Source organism: Sinohyriopsis cumingii, chromosome 1 (assembly GCF_028554795.1).
Source record: "Sinohyriopsis cumingii isolate HCF-2022 chromosome 1, ASM2855479v2, whole genome shotgun sequence".
Lineage (NCBI taxonomy): Eukaryota > Metazoa > Mollusca > Bivalvia > Unionida > Unionidae > Sinohyriopsis > Sinohyriopsis cumingii.
Genome location: NC_142961.1, coordinates 150,290,771 through 150,308,237, shown reverse-complemented (window position 1 = coordinate 150,308,237; position 17,467 = coordinate 150,290,771). Strand labels below are relative to the sequence as shown.

The 17,467-nt window shown below is 34.1% G+C and overlaps 1 protein-coding gene across 1 annotated transcript in view; it reads right to left on the bottom strand.

Annotated features, from left to right (window-relative positions):
• LOC149808146 (ubiquinone biosynthesis monooxygenase COQ6, mitochondrial-like) overlaps window positions 1-17,140 on the bottom strand; it is a 54,783-nt gene extending 37,643 nt beyond the window's left edge. Inside the window, exons 1-3 of the mRNA XM_089973859.1 lie at window positions 16,942-17,140; window positions 10,600-10,731; window positions 2,803-2,861 (exon numbers count right to left, since the gene is read on the bottom strand). Of these exons, the coding sequence (XP_089829985.1) occupies window positions 2,803-2,861; window positions 10,600-10,731; window positions 16,942-17,119 (369 nt within the window). The 5' untranslated portion in view covers window positions 17,120-17,140. The remainder of the gene's footprint in view (window positions 1-2,802; window positions 2,862-10,599; window positions 10,732-16,941) is intronic.
• Window positions 17,141-17,467: the final 327 nt, after the last annotated feature.

Here is a 17,467-nt window from a genome sequence, read left to right as displayed (position 1 = left end):
CCATGGCCAAAGAGCTAGCCTGCATGATACAGAAGAAGTTGTCTTAGCTTCATTAATGACTCATCCCTAGAAAGAAACAATACATCAAGGGATGAAAAAGATATAAACAAAGAAATAAATTTAACCAAAACTTTATTGCAAATTTTCTATTAAGATAACCTTGGCTCAAGGTTATAGGTTTGAGTGTGTCATAGAATGAATAGTCTTATTTTTATAATGATTCATTAATATGATGAGAATCTATCTTGGATTTTAGGAAATATAAACAAATGAATAAACTTGAACCAAAACCTTAATGCAAATTTTTATGATTAAGACCCTAACCCCATGGTAAATATGTCCTAGGACTGTCTTAAAGATACATGCCAAGAATGATGAGAATTTATCATGGAGTTTAGGAAATATGTGCAAAGGAAAATCCAAAACCTGATCATGCACCCATTGCTAGCAAACAGGTGATTGTTATGTCCACTAACACCAGCTCAACAAAAATTGTGCGAGCAAAGCGATCAGTCAAGATCTGCATCTTCAGATGGTAATAATATTTATTGCAATTCATCAAAAAAAAAATTGTGAAGGGCAGATGGATAGACAGATGTAGGTATAAAATCACAATTACCAAGAGATTCATGCCAAGTTTGGATAAACAAGAAATAGAACAATCTGACACAGATATCCCCTCTCCACCAATACAGTTAATTTAATTTGCACCAGGAAAGTTCAAGGCCAGTCAAACTCTGCACCCTAACAAATGTTGTTGGAAGGAAAATGGTGAAAATTAGACTCAATCCAGGTCCTTTTTTTCATACGAAGCCCCTACCAAATTTGTTTCCAATCCATTATGTCTTTCAAAAGTTATTGAGCAGAAACAGAGTTTGTTAAGGATGAACTCAACAAGACAGGATGGACAGACATGGGCAACACTTGTGTCCTCTGAAAAGATCTGGCAGTAATATAAATATTAACAAAACTAGTACTTTGAATTTCTTTAAACTGGTTGACTTAAAATAGTATCATGTATGTCATTAAGCACAATACAAGATGGAAACTGACTGACAGGGCCTAAGATCTATCAGGTAACACTCCATGCATCCATCACTTTTGCTTCAATCTTTATAAATTTACTGAAAATCAATATTTCTTGGCAAAAGGAGTCAAAATGTTACATTTAAGAAACTTTATGACAAAAAAAACAAAAAAATTACATTAATATCTTAACTGTCTCTTGGTAAAATATTAATGGAAGATTATGTTTGTTTGTTGTTTCATGGGACATCGACACAAATATGTTATAGTACCAAGGCAATGGGAATCAAATCACTTGTCCAGAGACATACCAAAGCAGACCACCATACTGATCTCGGAAAGATTAAAACTTTTAAATTTTACACTTGCACACCAACCAGTGACCAACTGTGCCTTTCTAAAGTGCACATGTTATGCAGATTCAACAAAGATGATGAAAGATATGCTCTAACAAGAGTTTCTATCTTTCCAAGCTTTGCCAATCATCAAACTATTTTCTGCTTACTTCAAATGTTGAATTACCAATATCCATCTATGCAAGTACTTCAATGTTGAATTAGCAATATCCCTCTAGGCAAGTACTTCAAATGTTGAATTAGCAATATCCCTCAAGGCAAGTACTTCAAATGTTGAATTAGCAATATCCCTCTAGGCAAGTACTTCAAATGTTGAATTAGCAATATCCCTCTAGGCAAGTACTTCAAATGTTGAATTAGCAATATCTCTCTAGGCAAGCACTTAAATGTTGAATTAGCAATATCCCTCTAGGCAAGTACTTAAATGTTGAATTAGCAATATCCCTCTAGGCAAATACTTAAATGTTGAATTAGCAATATCCCTCTAGGTAAGTACTTCAAATGCTGAATTAGCAATATCCCTCTAGGCAAGTACTTCAAATGTTGAATTACCAATATCCCTCTAGGCAAGTGCTTCAAATGTTGAATTACTAATATCCCTCTAGTACTTCAAATGTTGAATTACCAATATCCCTCTAGGCAAGTACTTCAAATGTTGAATTACCAATATCCCTCTAGGCAAGTACTTAAATAACATGATACATCATCAATATTTTTAACTACCAAACTTGACTGTGTGACTGTGTCAGTTACTGATGTGTCTCAAGGCAAGTACTGGACAAAACACCACGAGATATTGATAATTTTAGATACCCTACAATGAATGTGACTCTTGGATTTGGACAACTTGGGGATTAACTGACTCCTAATATGGAATTCCAAGTTGGATTTGGACAACTTGGGGATTGACTGACTCCTAATATGGAATTCCTAGTTGGATTTGGACAACTTGGGGATCTACTGACTCCTAATATGGAATTCCTAGTTGGATTTTGACAACTTGGGGATCTACTGACTCCTAATATGGAATTCCTAGTTGGAGCTATGACCTGTGCATTACATAAACACACAAACTGCAGTCAGGGTGGAACTAGATCTGTTGGTACACAATGTGTAGAATATTCAACAGAAACAGCATAGACCCTGAGCTGCTGTGTATTGTATCATGACAGCTACAGATCTCTGTTTTGGGTGCAACAAAAGTACATACAGTTCCGTAAATGAACATAGGTCTGGAAGACTCTTGTCCAGATGCCTGGGAAAAGTTTCTACTTTTGTTTACAAAGTGAAAATACATGTCCAGACTTTTACACAAAATATCAAACAAAAACTATTTTGTACTAATCTATTTTAGAAAATTTAAAAAACTTAATAAGAAAACTCTTTACATTTTCCTGTGGTGCAACGATGGATACTCTACCTGCATTCTATGAACTGGATGACATCTCATCTTTTGAATTTCTTCCCATGCTCCGAAACCTAAATATTATTAAAAATATGCTATAATCAGAGGTGAAATTAATATTTGTTATGTCATGGACATATCTGAATGACAATGGAACATTTTTGGTAACTAGCGCGATTTCCATGAGTTATCATCTGATGATAAAAAAACATACAAATTATTTTAAAACTTAAACAATAGTACATAATTAGCATAATTTTAAGAATGTCAGGGAGAAACAATGGCAGACATTGCTGTGTCTGTGAAGTACCACTCTGTCACTTTTTCTCTTTTCATAAACATTTGAGCAAATATATTCAGGAAAATATTCAATTCATAGAAAACAAAGTCTAAATATTATGTTACTAAAGATTTAGCATAAAAATGCAATTACATATATATAAGTCACAAACACTGGTGATAATGCTTTGTTGTGGAAAGAAAGAAATGCTGTTATGTTAAAGTTGTTTTCACTAATTTTTTTGAAAATACAAAGAAAAGTAGCAAAGCAAATACTATTTAACCAATGCCTGATGTTACTACACATATGTAGACAATTAATAAAACCATAAATGTATAATCCTATGAAAGGACTGTTGTAACAAAGCTAGAATGTGAAAGATTACTTTAAGAAAGTCCATCTTTCTACAAATAGATGCACTCACATGTTAACACGAATTCAGATATAACAGTTGTAGTGTGGTTCCCAAAATTTTATATACATGTCATTTTCTTGTACATGATAAAAAATATTTTGTAAAAGTACAAGAAAAAAAACGTAAAAAGTTTATTATCATTTTGGGGAAGAAATCACACATGAATAATACAAGATGCTCATGGCTTGGCTCCTGAAATTTTATATGTATTTTTCTCATACACGAAAAAAAAAAATTCTTAAAAGTGAGAAAAATAGCATGTAAAAAGTTTATCCTGGGATCACGTTGGGCTTCACCAATGTCGCAAACTGCTATTTTATTTTCCTTATTAGCAGAAAAATATACCATCTGGCAATTTATTTTATTGGTGACATTGTTGGCTGTTTAAACTTGTATATACAACCACTGGTTTGGAGTAGAGAAATTCAGAGGCCCCATGAAAGGAAGCCGCAAACCTGATATAAAATGCACTGAAATTTATCTACATAAACAAATTCTTTGTCCATATTGACAAACCATCTTAACAGTGCATTGTTATATCATAATTCACCTATGTTGACATCAATCATGAGTACTCCATGTTGTGAGATATCTGCTTTTTTGCTGCTGACATTTCTCATAGTGGAGAGCAACCAGACGAGGCATTATCTCGTAATCTTTTGTTGGATTTTTGGCTTGTTGCTAGTAATTAATATATTTACATAGACTGACATTTGTAGGTGGATGGTAAGTAAAATTCCTCGTCTTTTCACTCAGAATTAAATCCTTCAGAACACTCACATTTTCTGTACTAGTCCTTGTCATCAGACCAGAACACCTGGTTCATCGACCTTTTGTTAAATTTCTGATGCATGCATGGAAGGTAGCATCACTCCACTACCACAAATGTACAAAAAAGACAAAAAAAAGAATCTTCCTTGTTGGTCTATTCAGTAGGCAGGGAGGAACAGTAACTACAATCAAGCAAACGACAGACAATTCCTTTTTTGTAAAAAGTACCCAGATAAAATAGTTTGCTGAAATTTCAAAGAAAACTGGTTACCTTTGAAGTACCGACTGTTATGAAAATGTACTAAGCAAATGGAGAAAAAAAATCAGTCTCAATCATGCAGTACAATTATTTGATATTGCCGCCACATTAAAAAATGGGCATTTGTTTGGTTCTCCAAAGCTGTCCTTTAGCAGTGACTTCAATAACGCATTCACCTTTCATCAAAGAAACCCGACTATACTCTTCAATAAAAACAAAGAACTTTTTCTTCAAAGGAAGTCAATACCAAACTTAACCCTTAAAGTGCTAGTCATGACATTAGTTTTGCTGTCCGTCGATGTCTTTTAGTAAGCAACAATGTACACATCCTATTACTTCAACTAGCCATGACTGCTTATAAAACTATATTTAATTGGTCTATAGAGGCCCAGAACAAGCATTCCATTGTACTTTACTATCTATTTAGCCAAGAAGTTTTACAAATACTCACTTTTGAGCATGTGGTACCTGGAAAAAATTAAAATGGCTGACACCGAATATGATGGTTTATTTCTTGCAACAAATACTGGCTTCTGATAGTGACAATGGCAATGATTTTGAATGATCTGAGGAGGATGAAATTAATGGAGCTGGCAAAGTGTTGATGGAAATACCCATGAGTGATTTTGAGCCAGGAATTGACATGGAACTGGAGTCTGATGTACATGCTGGCTGGATGAGAAAAGATGGCATGTCTGTCAGCCCCCCATTCACTAGTAATTCAAACTTAAATGTTGAGATGGCGAATACTGAACCTATCGAATATTTAAGACTTTTTTTTGATGACGAGTTATTGCATCTAATAGAATGCAGATCAGAGAGTTCATGGGGCAGACATGAAGGAGAACAGTCGCATGAAGAAATGGCAGCCTGTCACCTGAGCAGCTAAAACTCTTTTTTGCATTGATTATAGCAATGGATTTGGTACATAAATCTGATCTCAATTCCTACTAGGCTACTGATGATGTGATATCAACCCAATTCAGCAAAAAAATTAGTATGGGATAGATTTCTAGCTATTCTTAGCAGTTTACACCTGGCAGACAATGAGAACAATTAAGGTAATCCTTTACACATGATCCGCCCATTGATTGAAAAAAAATTAAGCATTTGCTGAGGTTTGTTCACCAGATATGAACCTCAGTTTTGATGATATTAGAATAAATAACATGTGAAAAGTTTTCATGAACATTAATTACTGACTCTGGGGGTCTAAACTTACCTCTGACATTCATGGAGTGGATGTTTACAAAACTTTCCGTTTCTTTACCTGTGATTTTCACAATTTAGATATAACATTGTGACAGACATTACATGTACATGGTTGAACTACTAAAGAATACAATATTTCTTAGATATATTTAAACTTTTCCATTAAGAAAACAAAAAAAATACAGATGAAATATAATTGTAACTTGTCAATTTACCTGTATTTGCACCTGTGCATGCAAATATCTTAAACTTACACATGTGCCTTGATGCTAATCTTAAAGTTTAGACATCCACCATCATTTTTCATGTTGGGTTTGTGTATCTATTGTGTATATTTATTGAAATACATGCAATTTAAAAACTGCAGTTTTCTTAAACAATTCAGCACTGGGGGATCTTGTACTACAAAACTTTATAGGTTAAATAAAAGCAATGGAATCTGATGAATTGTTTTCATTTTCCAACGCAACTGGAACACATTTCCTGTGCCGTGAAAGCTTCCTATTTGCAGGGAAAATGTTAATGCTTATGAGCACTACAAACAACGGCATAAAACGCAAACTAACTTTTACCAACTTGGGACATACTGAAAAGTAAATGTACTTCATCATTCATTACGAGATTGTGCTTTTTATCCACTGAATTCAGACCTATATGACCTTAGATAAAATTATTGAATATTTTAAATCTGTGTGTGTGCATATTTTCGATGGAATTACTTGTATTGTGGATTCAATGTATGTGATGAGATTCGCGGGTGAGTACACTGTGTTGATACTCTATTCATGCTATACATTAGACATAAATATATATAAACAGTATACACGTATATGTACCAATCTGTGGTTCTCAAAATCTCAAAATAAAATAAAATATTATATATGCCTTCTCTGTTTTTACCACAGGTGTATTTCCCATTTAATATGCATAGATTTAAGATGGTACCTGTGCCAATGAAGCACATATTTTACCGCCTGCATTTGTTACGTACCCCCCACCCCCCGTGTTAATTTTTTGGGGGTTCATGCATCATTTTCTTCAGCTAAGTGACCTGGTTGCTTATAACACTGTTTGGTCTATAACACGGCCGGGTTCTATGGCTCCCAACTACCAAGTTATAGCGGGGTCACACTGTACTCCTATCAGTTAAAATTAATAACAATGTATAGTTTCAACTGTGCTCTTTGAAAGTCATATGGCCAATATGCATTGCACATGAATACAATACATTTGTACACTAATATAAATATACATACAACACTGAGAATTGTCTGATTGAAAATTAAGTAAAGCTTAAAACCAATGTTAAATGCAAATATGCATATAAAGAAATAGAGGACATACTTAAAATATGAGAACCAAACAATGCTAAAAAAATCAGATAGCCTGACACCAGGGCCCCTCTAGTTTTAGATCGGGCCTACTCTGTATTCTAAGTGAGGTGCCCACTGGGCCTGTGGTAAAAAAAATTAATTTGCCTTCCTCAGGAAACTTTGATCATTTTGATGAAATGTGTACATTATTTTCAAGATGTTGACATACCTACCACAACACTGTACAATCTAAAACAGATCACCGCTATTGTACATGAAATTAAGATCTGATATTAACCAGATTGAAGCATGGCATGTCATGCTAAAATTACAATTCTGTAATACGGTCGTGTTTCGAGAGAACACTATTTTAAGTATTGTTCAAAAACAAAAAAAATAAACAACAAGAAAACCAGAACAAAAACAAACTCACCACCACCACTATCAATATATGCCCTTTACATGAAGCATGCTAAATGGTGAACAGTCATGATTGGAGCTGATGTAAAACTATCCCTTGGGCAGTTTAAATAGCAGCAATTAAAGGCAAAATGTTCAGGTATAAACCACCATTTCACATATTACTTAATTGGCTGATAATAGCTAGTGAGAAGATGCATTTGAAGACTGCAGTGGGTGAGCCCATTATCAGGAAGTAGAAGAACCCATTATAGCTAAATCAAAGAGATGTATGTACAAGAACAAGAGTTATTACATATTACTGCCTTGAATTTAAATGTTTAAGCCATATGTATTATATTTTTGACAAGTTTGTGAACAGCAGCAACATTTCTTTGAAGTTAGATTTTGATGTAAAAGTAGAATGCAGAGCAAGAACATTTCAGTTGTCGGAATAGTGTTCAAGTGTAATTTATTTCTGAAGCCTATTTAGGTTAGCTATCAGCAAAGCCCAACAAAAATAAGTTTCAGAACTCTTGGTAGATGGAGTTTTACTTTGTGAAGCACACCAGCATAGCAGTGAACACTAATGACACTTGCATGACCTTCAAATCCCTTTGAACCCTATTGAATTTATATTTGAATTGTAGCTATTGCAATGTTGTGCGGCAATATTAAAAAGAGGGAGGTTTTGGGCATGTGGAAATTGGAGTTCGAGCTTGTGGAATTTCAGTCAGGGCTTGTGAGTTTATTTAAGTCACCAGTGCCTTAAAGAAAAATTATTTGAGCACTGGAACAAAAGCACAGAAACACACATAGATATATAGATCGCTTTGCTCCCACTTCTCCCTATTCTGTCCAAAAAGGAAAGTTACTTATCCCTCGAATTTAAGTCAGATAACCCTAAGAAGTCTTTTGCTTAAAAATCCCATGTAAACATGACCATCTATTCTCATGTAACCATAAGAAGATTTTCATGAAGGCCACCATGATATTTTGTATGTCAAATCATTATTTTCAGTTAGGACCAACTAGACACCATATGACATCTTCTAGTGAAAACCCCATGATGATATGACTTTCCATTTAGAAGGAGTAGCATAACATGAGTCTTAACATGGCAGCCAATTTGGCTGTCAGATCATCGTGATCAATATTAGAACCAGCTAGACATTGTAAGAAATCTTTTGGTAAAAGAAGACATGATTTTCCATGCAGGAGGATTGGTGTTTACAAGATTTTTAAGATGGCTATATTAGAGCATACATGCCAACCCCTGGTGAGGAAAAATTGGACAAAAAGAGTAATCCGAGCACAAAAAGAGTAATCCACATATAACATGATAAATATTCAATAAGCATATGTACAAAATGATTTATTTATCCCTCTGGACTTTTAATATCAATTACTGCTTCAGGTTTTCAAATATAACATTTTGAGCTTTAAAAAGCAACAGACTCTCATGCTGCATTTCAAAACACTTTATACCAGCTGAGACTATGAATGTTTTGCAAACCAGTTGAGCACTAAGTGCTGGGTTACAAAGCCTGGATCTGAATTTAGTTTCATTTTTGTTAACAATGCTGAACAATCTCTCACAGTCAGCATTAGAATGGTAAATAACCAATATTCCTATCATAACCTGACAAAGATGAAGAAAAAAAAAATCAACTATGTCCGCATTTAGTACATTGCCAGGTAGAGTGCCAACTTGATACTTCTGGAGTTCTCCTAATTTATCTGCAGCCTTTCCTGCAGCATGGTGTGTCATATGACAGAGACAACCTGATATGAACAATCATGAAGATGTTTTTCAAAATAAAGAATGCAACTATTTTATGAATTCCAATCATTGATGCAGCATCAACTGAAAACCCCATACAGTTATGCCATCTTATATTTATTCAAAGCATTATCAAGCATATAAAAATTGTTTTCTCCAGTGAAATCTACTGTTAATTCTGGTAATGAAAGAAAAGCACTCTGACTTTGCCCTTTTCATTGTCAAAGTCTCTTACACAGACTACGTACAACTTTTTTTAATCACTACTCCTGTCTGTTGCAATATTAGACTAATTTTCAAGGCTTCTGCAATTTTAAGTGAAGTATCTTCTCCTAAACACCTTACAATATTATATGATTTTTTTCTTGCACATGCATATTTTCTGTAACTTTGAAATCAAGAAATATCCGTTTGAACAAAGGACCAATTTAGTCTTCTACCGCTAGGGGTAGTCCGTGTTCTATTAAGAACTCGATACACCTCTGCATTTATAAAATTCGTGTCCACAATTAGTTCTGCTGTAAAAAAAGAAGTTACCTTAGTACTGGAGTTAGCAAAACAAGCTAATTCAAGGTTTCTTTGTTTTACCAGCATGACCAATATTAAAACCCTATCCACACAGCCTGCAAGGGACGTGAAGCTGCCCTACATGGAAAGCTGCATAATATAACTCATGCATTCATCTCTGAATCAATTTTTCATCTTTTCTAATCCATCTGTGAAATTATTTGAAAAACATTTTTGCTCTAACACATGCATCAACTACAATAAATCTGACTCAACTTTTAGCACTAAATACCTACAGACTGGTTCTGTACCAGATATCAATTTGAACAAAGAATCTGCGAGAAAAGATTACAAGTTAGAAAACCAGTCTATTCTCTCTCCTAACTAAAAGCTGCTATAAATAGAAACCGAGGTCAAAAGTTTGAAAGTAGAACCAGCCTGTTTCTAGGAAATAGGGAAGCTGCTACAAACAGAACATAATACTGTTAGGAATGTGCATATAAGTCTATAGACAACCGTACTCTTATGTCGTAGTTACACAGAAGCCATCTTTTCTAGAATATGGTCTGTGGGATTAATGGGATGTTAATAAAAATGAGAAAATAAATTATTAAATTTGTTTGTAGGGGGATATACTGAAAAAGCGTAATCCAAATACATTTATGCGTAAGGCGTAGTTTAGTGAAAAAAGGTGTAATTATTACGCCAAAAGCCTAATGGTTGGCCTGAATGTTAGAGGTCAGACTGGTATAATTTTAGTTTAATACCATATAGACTTAATAGGAAGCGTGAAACCCCCATGTCAATATGATATTTCATTCATGAAGAGAATTAATAGCAAGATTTACAAAACTACAAACAAGCAAGGCTTACTGTTCAGTAGTTTGACTGTAGCTGGGCTAAGGGTGCAGGTCCTGTTGCTAAATGTCTCAGGAAGTTTAAACTCTCGTTTTGGTGCTGCCTCCAACAGAATCACCCTCTTGTGCTTTAACAACTCTTCATGGCCTGTAACAAATGTTTTATAAAATAAAAATGCTTTTTGTAACATATCTCACTGGCAAAACAGATTATATTGTCTCTCTGTCTAAAATTAATGACCAAAGAAACAAAAGACTCGTCATTTTAAACAATTTTGTCCCAAACATGGGCATTGAAAATGATCATGAACTTGAGGTGTATTTAGATACGAAAGAAAGAGAAAAAGTACCCTATGACTAATCATTCATAAAATAGTATCTTAACATTCATCAAATTTGCAAAGACTGAAGATGATACACTCTTATCAAACACTGGTACAAAAAGAATGGTGGTAAATACACTTTTTCACTATGAAACAACTATGAAAATGTAACAATAGTCTTAACTGCAATAACAGTTGTGTGAAAGAAAATGCAATAGTGTGTATTATTAAAGAAACATTTTACTAGAATTTTTTTGATTTTTTCTTCAAATATGTAACCTGACACTAATACCATAGATTAACAGGTAAGAGATGCAGGGAGTTACATCCCCTTACTCTGAAGAGACCATCTCCAGTATTATCAGGTAAAAGTATATACTCTTAAAAAAACGTAACAGAAGAGAGTGAAAAGCAACAAGCTTTGTAAAATTCAACAAATAATTTATATCCTTATAATAAGAAGTGAAAATATATTTTAAAAACCTTACTGTATTGCAAATTAAACTTGACTTTAATCCAGAATTACAGAAACAAGTCCTAATAAGAAAAGCTCTGAAAATATTTAAGTAGAAATCCAAATGAAATCGAACACTGAAGATGCTGATGTACTTGTAGATGGCTCATAAAGTGTTGATATGCCAAAAGTCTTTTGTTGAAACACATTATCTGTGTAATACAATCCAGGAAGAAATCCTTCTTTGAAATTTTAGTATAAATTCAAGTCACTATTTCCAAGAATGTTATCAGAGCACTTTTGTATTTCCAAAGAAGAAATAATTTCAATAATTCCAAATTAAATAGTGTTCACAACAATAACTGGATTCTGTTCGGATGTTAAAGCACAAATGAATTATCTTTCCAGTGACAAGATTATATAGTCCACTATTTGACCTCAGGTCACAATTAGCATTTTCTATTTTTTTTAAATATTACCTAATGGAATATAACCTTCTAAAAACTTCTTAATGTTTACAAAATAAAATGTTAGTTATTATTAAAATGTCTGTTACAAAAATTATAATATATAACCTGGACTATGTCAGGAACACCAGGTAAACTGTAGGGGAATTCTAATAACATATATCCAGACCAAAATAAACATATTTACTTCTATTAATAATGATCCTGATATTAAACCCATACACATAGAGAATATCTTAGCTATGTATTAGTTGTTTAATGAAACAAATCAGTAATTCAGGTCAAGCAGAAAATATACTAGATCTTGGGCAATGTTACATTACAACAGTATATAATGAAATGATATATAAAAAATAACAAACAAACAATGCCAATTAAATATAGATATGTCTGGCAGCTTCTCAACAGATAACCCAACTGGACAGTTGACTTCAAATCCCCAGGCATAGCTTCTCAAAGGGATTTTTTTTTCTCCCCATGCATCCACTGGGCAGTTGTGAAGACACGTATTTAGGAACCTGACATACACAGAGCTCATACGGAATTCTGGATGATAAATTCAAAGTCTTTTCCCAAACTTTCAAAGACCACAAACACAGATTTCCAAGACCTACTGTTGCTAACATTTTGTATAAAAGTTATGTCATACAAGAAATACTACAATATTGTTTAATAATGAAATGAAATTGAATGGGTCATCAAAAGAAAGAAACCAGGAAAACTCGACTACATCTGAATCTAACAACTTGGACAATTTTATTTGTGATTATGGAAAAGAAATTAAAATGTCTAGGTTTATTTCAATTTCAAAGACTTTTAAAGACCTCAGGGTAATCTGCTCAATTTTCCCAAACTTTCAAGGCCTTGAAAATGCTACCTCATTTTTTTCCAAACTGTCAAAGACCTTCAAAGACCGTATGAACCCTGATACAACCAGGGAAGGTAGCCTGTTGAGACATGGCAATAAGCCCCACCAGGTCTAGTTCAGCTTTTTGGGATGCAAAGTCTGTGAGGTAAAAGCTGGAGAACATTGACTCTGATGTTCATCCCAAGGACTGTATGTCAGCAAGAAACAAATTCTAATAAAAGAAATGGTTTTCATGACTGCCCTAACTTTATGAGCCAAGATGCACGGCAAGTTTATTTGATCTTGGTTTAATTCTTAATATGTGGAGCAGATAACCAATTTTATCAAAAGTGCCTGATATGTCATCATTTGCTTCTCTGAGAGCTAAGAAGAGGAGCGATCTCCCAACATACTCTTAGCAATAAAAGCAGAAGCCATCATAAGTGGCACTGACCTATCCTGTCAGAACTACAAATGGTTCAGGTCAACTGATAAAGCATGTATGTTGCTTATTCTACTTGCCATCACTAATGCACAGCAAGTAGATCTTATTTGAAAGGTGAACTAATGAAGCCCTCAAGAGTGTCTTATTCAGCTAGATTAGTACCCTTGATGATTCTATTTTTGGCAGACAACTAATACCTTCAGAAGTATGAAACTGAAAAAATTCAACACAAGATCAGAGCGGTCTTTGTCTAAAATGGTGCAGCATGTCAGAGATCGTGGAATGGTAGCCTTTTATTATGACTGATGCTGTTCATGTCAAATAGCTAAACTGATCTTTTTGAGCGGCAGTCATGAGAACACAGTAAAATTTACATCTCATTTGTACTGGGGCACCAAACTGGACACCAGATGATGTATGGAACAAACTATATTGTTAGATTTTAAAACAAATTATATTTAATACAAGTAAATAGACCTACAAGACACTCACAATAGAAACGTCCCATGGATTAATTTTAAGGATGTGAAAATTACCAAAACTATCTTATCATAATTAAATTCTAAAGTGGCAACTGTTGTTTACTAAAATGTGATTTCAGCTCAGCACATAGATGAATAATAACACTGTAATGATTATGCACTATTAGTTTTAAGATCAAGATATAATTTCAACTTGAGTATGACTCATCATTACGGTAGTTCATGCAAAACTGATGCGGAAGGGAGTGCTTAAAATAGACACAAAAAGGCTTATGTACCTGAAACAATGAAAAACAGAATTTATTATTAAAGCTAAATGTTCACAAAACATTTCTATATTACCATATGTACAAAATATGCAAATTTCATCTTGAAATAACATAAGGTCAAGATTTCATAAAATGTGACCAAGACCAATATAAAAAAATAGTGGATGGTGCATGTGTTTGAATGCTTCCTGTGAATTTATCTGAAAAGATATCATAAAGATAACATGGTTTTCAACAGACAAGAAACCTTGGATTTTGAAGTGTGGAATTAAAATAATGACCCATTTTTTACATGTGGAAAGTTCGACTTGTGTGTCTTTTTGACGCACATAGATTTGGGCTAGAACATCAATCTTAATTACCCTTGATTTACTTTCAGCTTAGTTTTTTACTATGAGTACACTGTCCAGAACAAATGTACTGTAGGAGGCACTGATTGACATCTGCTCGACAATAGTTTAGACCTTGACAGCCAATAATATTGCACCAATGGAAGATACACATCAACTGGGCAGAGCCAACAGTTCACTGAAGTAAGGTTTAGATTCAACCGACTTAGGTTGGATTGTTTTAAGATTACGTTTGAAGTTTATGATAGAGGAAGGGAAACAATTATGACATGAATGAACTGCCTTTTGATCAAACATCAGCAATGTTACGTTTGGACATCAAATTATAATTAACTGGACAGAACTGGTGCATATAATTGTTTTATTGGCAAGCTCTCCATAAAGCTGGATGTTTAAAAGTTCAGAATCATTTATGACTTCACTGGATTCATTTCTGATAAAATATCGGTATTTGTTTGATTGCACTTTAAGCTAGTTTTCGGCATGGGGTTGTGTTTTATTGGCAATTAATTTACTTAAATCGGCAACACTTTTAAAGCCTGAAACGTTTTAATTAATGGATCAATCAGAAAAATATAGAATGGACATAGCACTCAGTGCACACATCTGAACTTTAAAATCGCAAAGAAGTATATTTTCTTTTCTGTTGCTGTCTCAGAAACGACCTGCCAGTGATGAATTTTCTGACCTTGAGACTCCAAAGAAAGAGAAAGATAGTGTCAGCTCTGAGGAGAAGAAGGGTCAATCTCCAAAATTTGTTCGAAAATTTAAGGACAAGTGGAAAAGTGAACTAACAATTCTGTGAGGTACATGCTTGATATTTGAATAATATATAATCTTCATAGTTGTATGGGTATATTTTGCACATAAAATGATTTGAGCAGTTGATAATATGTTGAAAATATAATAAAGTATAAAATAATCCTCTGTCTGTTTTATATACAAAATGTATACACAATAACATATATTTAGAAAGAGAAACACTTTAACAAAAATGAGATTGTACATTTCTTACAAAATAATGTAGAGGTATTTTTCATTACTCTGGACATACTCTCACATTGCACCAACATGTCATGAACATATGCAAGGCTGCATATGGGGGCGCTCACCAGTTAATATGTACTTTTGAGAGAGTGACATATGTAAGGTGAAGTAGTTCACATTTAAAACATGCACAATGGAGAGAATGTTGGCATACCTCTATGCTACAGTAATGTAATGTGGATGATATTTCTTTGGATATTGTACTTTTGGAAATTGTACATGATTTAAGCACACTGCTAACTAAAATGACTGCTTCCTTGTGTTAAAAAATCAGCCTGAATTAGTCTAAAGTGCACTATACATAGCAGCTATTAAAATAGGGAAAATGAATTTTGCCAGGCAAGACAATACCAGCTTCTGGAAGTGCAATGTATGAATTACCAAATATATAAAATGTAAAAAAAGTTATCAACTCCTTTTTATACAATTTATCTCTGAAGTTCAGGAAGTGAAAATGACCATGTAGAGCTAGCACTTTTTTGAAAGGTGCACATCTGAATTAAGGCCAAGCTGTATACTCTATAACCCATAGTACACCCATCAATCATACACCAAAATAAAGGGAATTAAAGGTTCTTTTTTAATTCAGCCAACATGACTCATACAGAAAACTTTCCATTTTTGTTTATTCTAAAATTCTGGGAAATAAAAATCCCCTATTGCTACATCAATATTCAATCAAATCATTATATATTTTAAAAAATCAGAAAAGAACTGAAATAATAAATTATGCAAGCAAGTACAAGCTTAATAAACATCTCCCTAGCCTTACAATGTTAGACTTAGCACATGTTTTTGTTTTAGTGCTATGTCTTACAACCCAAATAACGGCCTTGTATAGCGTGTTCTGATGCCGGTTGACACTGGAATGAGCAGTCAAACTTTCAGGAATATTTCACACACTTGGCAGTCTATATCGACACTCTTCCACTAATTTATGTGTAATCAATATACTTACTATGCTGTCTTTATCCTGGCAGAATGAAAATATGATAGTAGCAAATGGATGTATTTTCATGTTCCACTGACATGCATTTGAATTTGTTGCAATGCGATTGTAGTTGAAGTATGCCGAAGTATGTTTAAGTAGGTTCATGTGGGGGACATGTTTCTTGAACGACACAAAACATTGCTTACAGTTCCAATAGACATAATACATTTTTATTTGTTTTGTTGAAGATTAATATTTCAACTTAAAATGATTTTGGCATTCCCCCCTTTCATCGTTTTCCAGCCAACTGAAATGTAGGCCAATGAACTTGAAAACAGGTCCATATCTTTTGTGAGAATTTATTAGAGAAAAGACATCTGGTAAGTAAAGTATGACAAAAACATTACAACTTTACTTTGTAGAAAAGCGTCATTATTGGTTGCCATTTGTGTGTGATATTTCTGAAAATTTGACTTTCATTACACTGTCAGTCGACATCAAAACTATCTACACTGCGCCGTTAGTTAGGCAGTAAGACCCATCACCCCCAGAATAAAAATATCGGGTGATGTGTCTTACGTTGTAGGACTAACAGCTTCCATGCTGTCGTGAATGTCAATCCAACCTCCCCTCCCCCATAAAATGTCGTCATCAACGTGAACTATCTTTCATGGAGAACTAGGGTAAATAAATTATTACGAATAATACGGTAGGTGAAAAAAGACAAGAAAGCTGTAGGGCACCTAGGGCACACGCCATAGCTGCTCCCACCATTCCACCACCAGAGATAACAATGTCAGCAACGTATTCATTGTCGGATGAACTTGTCTGGAGTCTCCTACTCATTGGGTACAGTGAGTGTAGCTGCCGGCCAGTTGCAAAACATATAGAGCACTTTCTTACGATGGAGGCCGCCATCATTATTGTTGTTTACGTCATCATAATCGGAATACTCTCGGTATTTTCCGTCTCTTGCAAGAGAAAAAAGTCTGTTCCCGGTGCTTTAGGTGGCGCTATACAGTTTCGCATTTTGCATAGGGTTAGGAATTTAAAGAAAAAGAATGTCCCCGGCTTTCCTCACTGGTTATACTGGCTATTTAAAAAAGACCTTGTATATCTTAGGTATATTGCAAAGAACCTTTAATTCCCTTTATTTTGGTGTATGATTGATGGGTGTACTATGGGTTATAGAGTATACAGCTTGGCCTTACTTCAAATGTGCATCTTTCAAAAAAGTGCTAGCTCTACTTGGTCATTTTCACTTCCTGA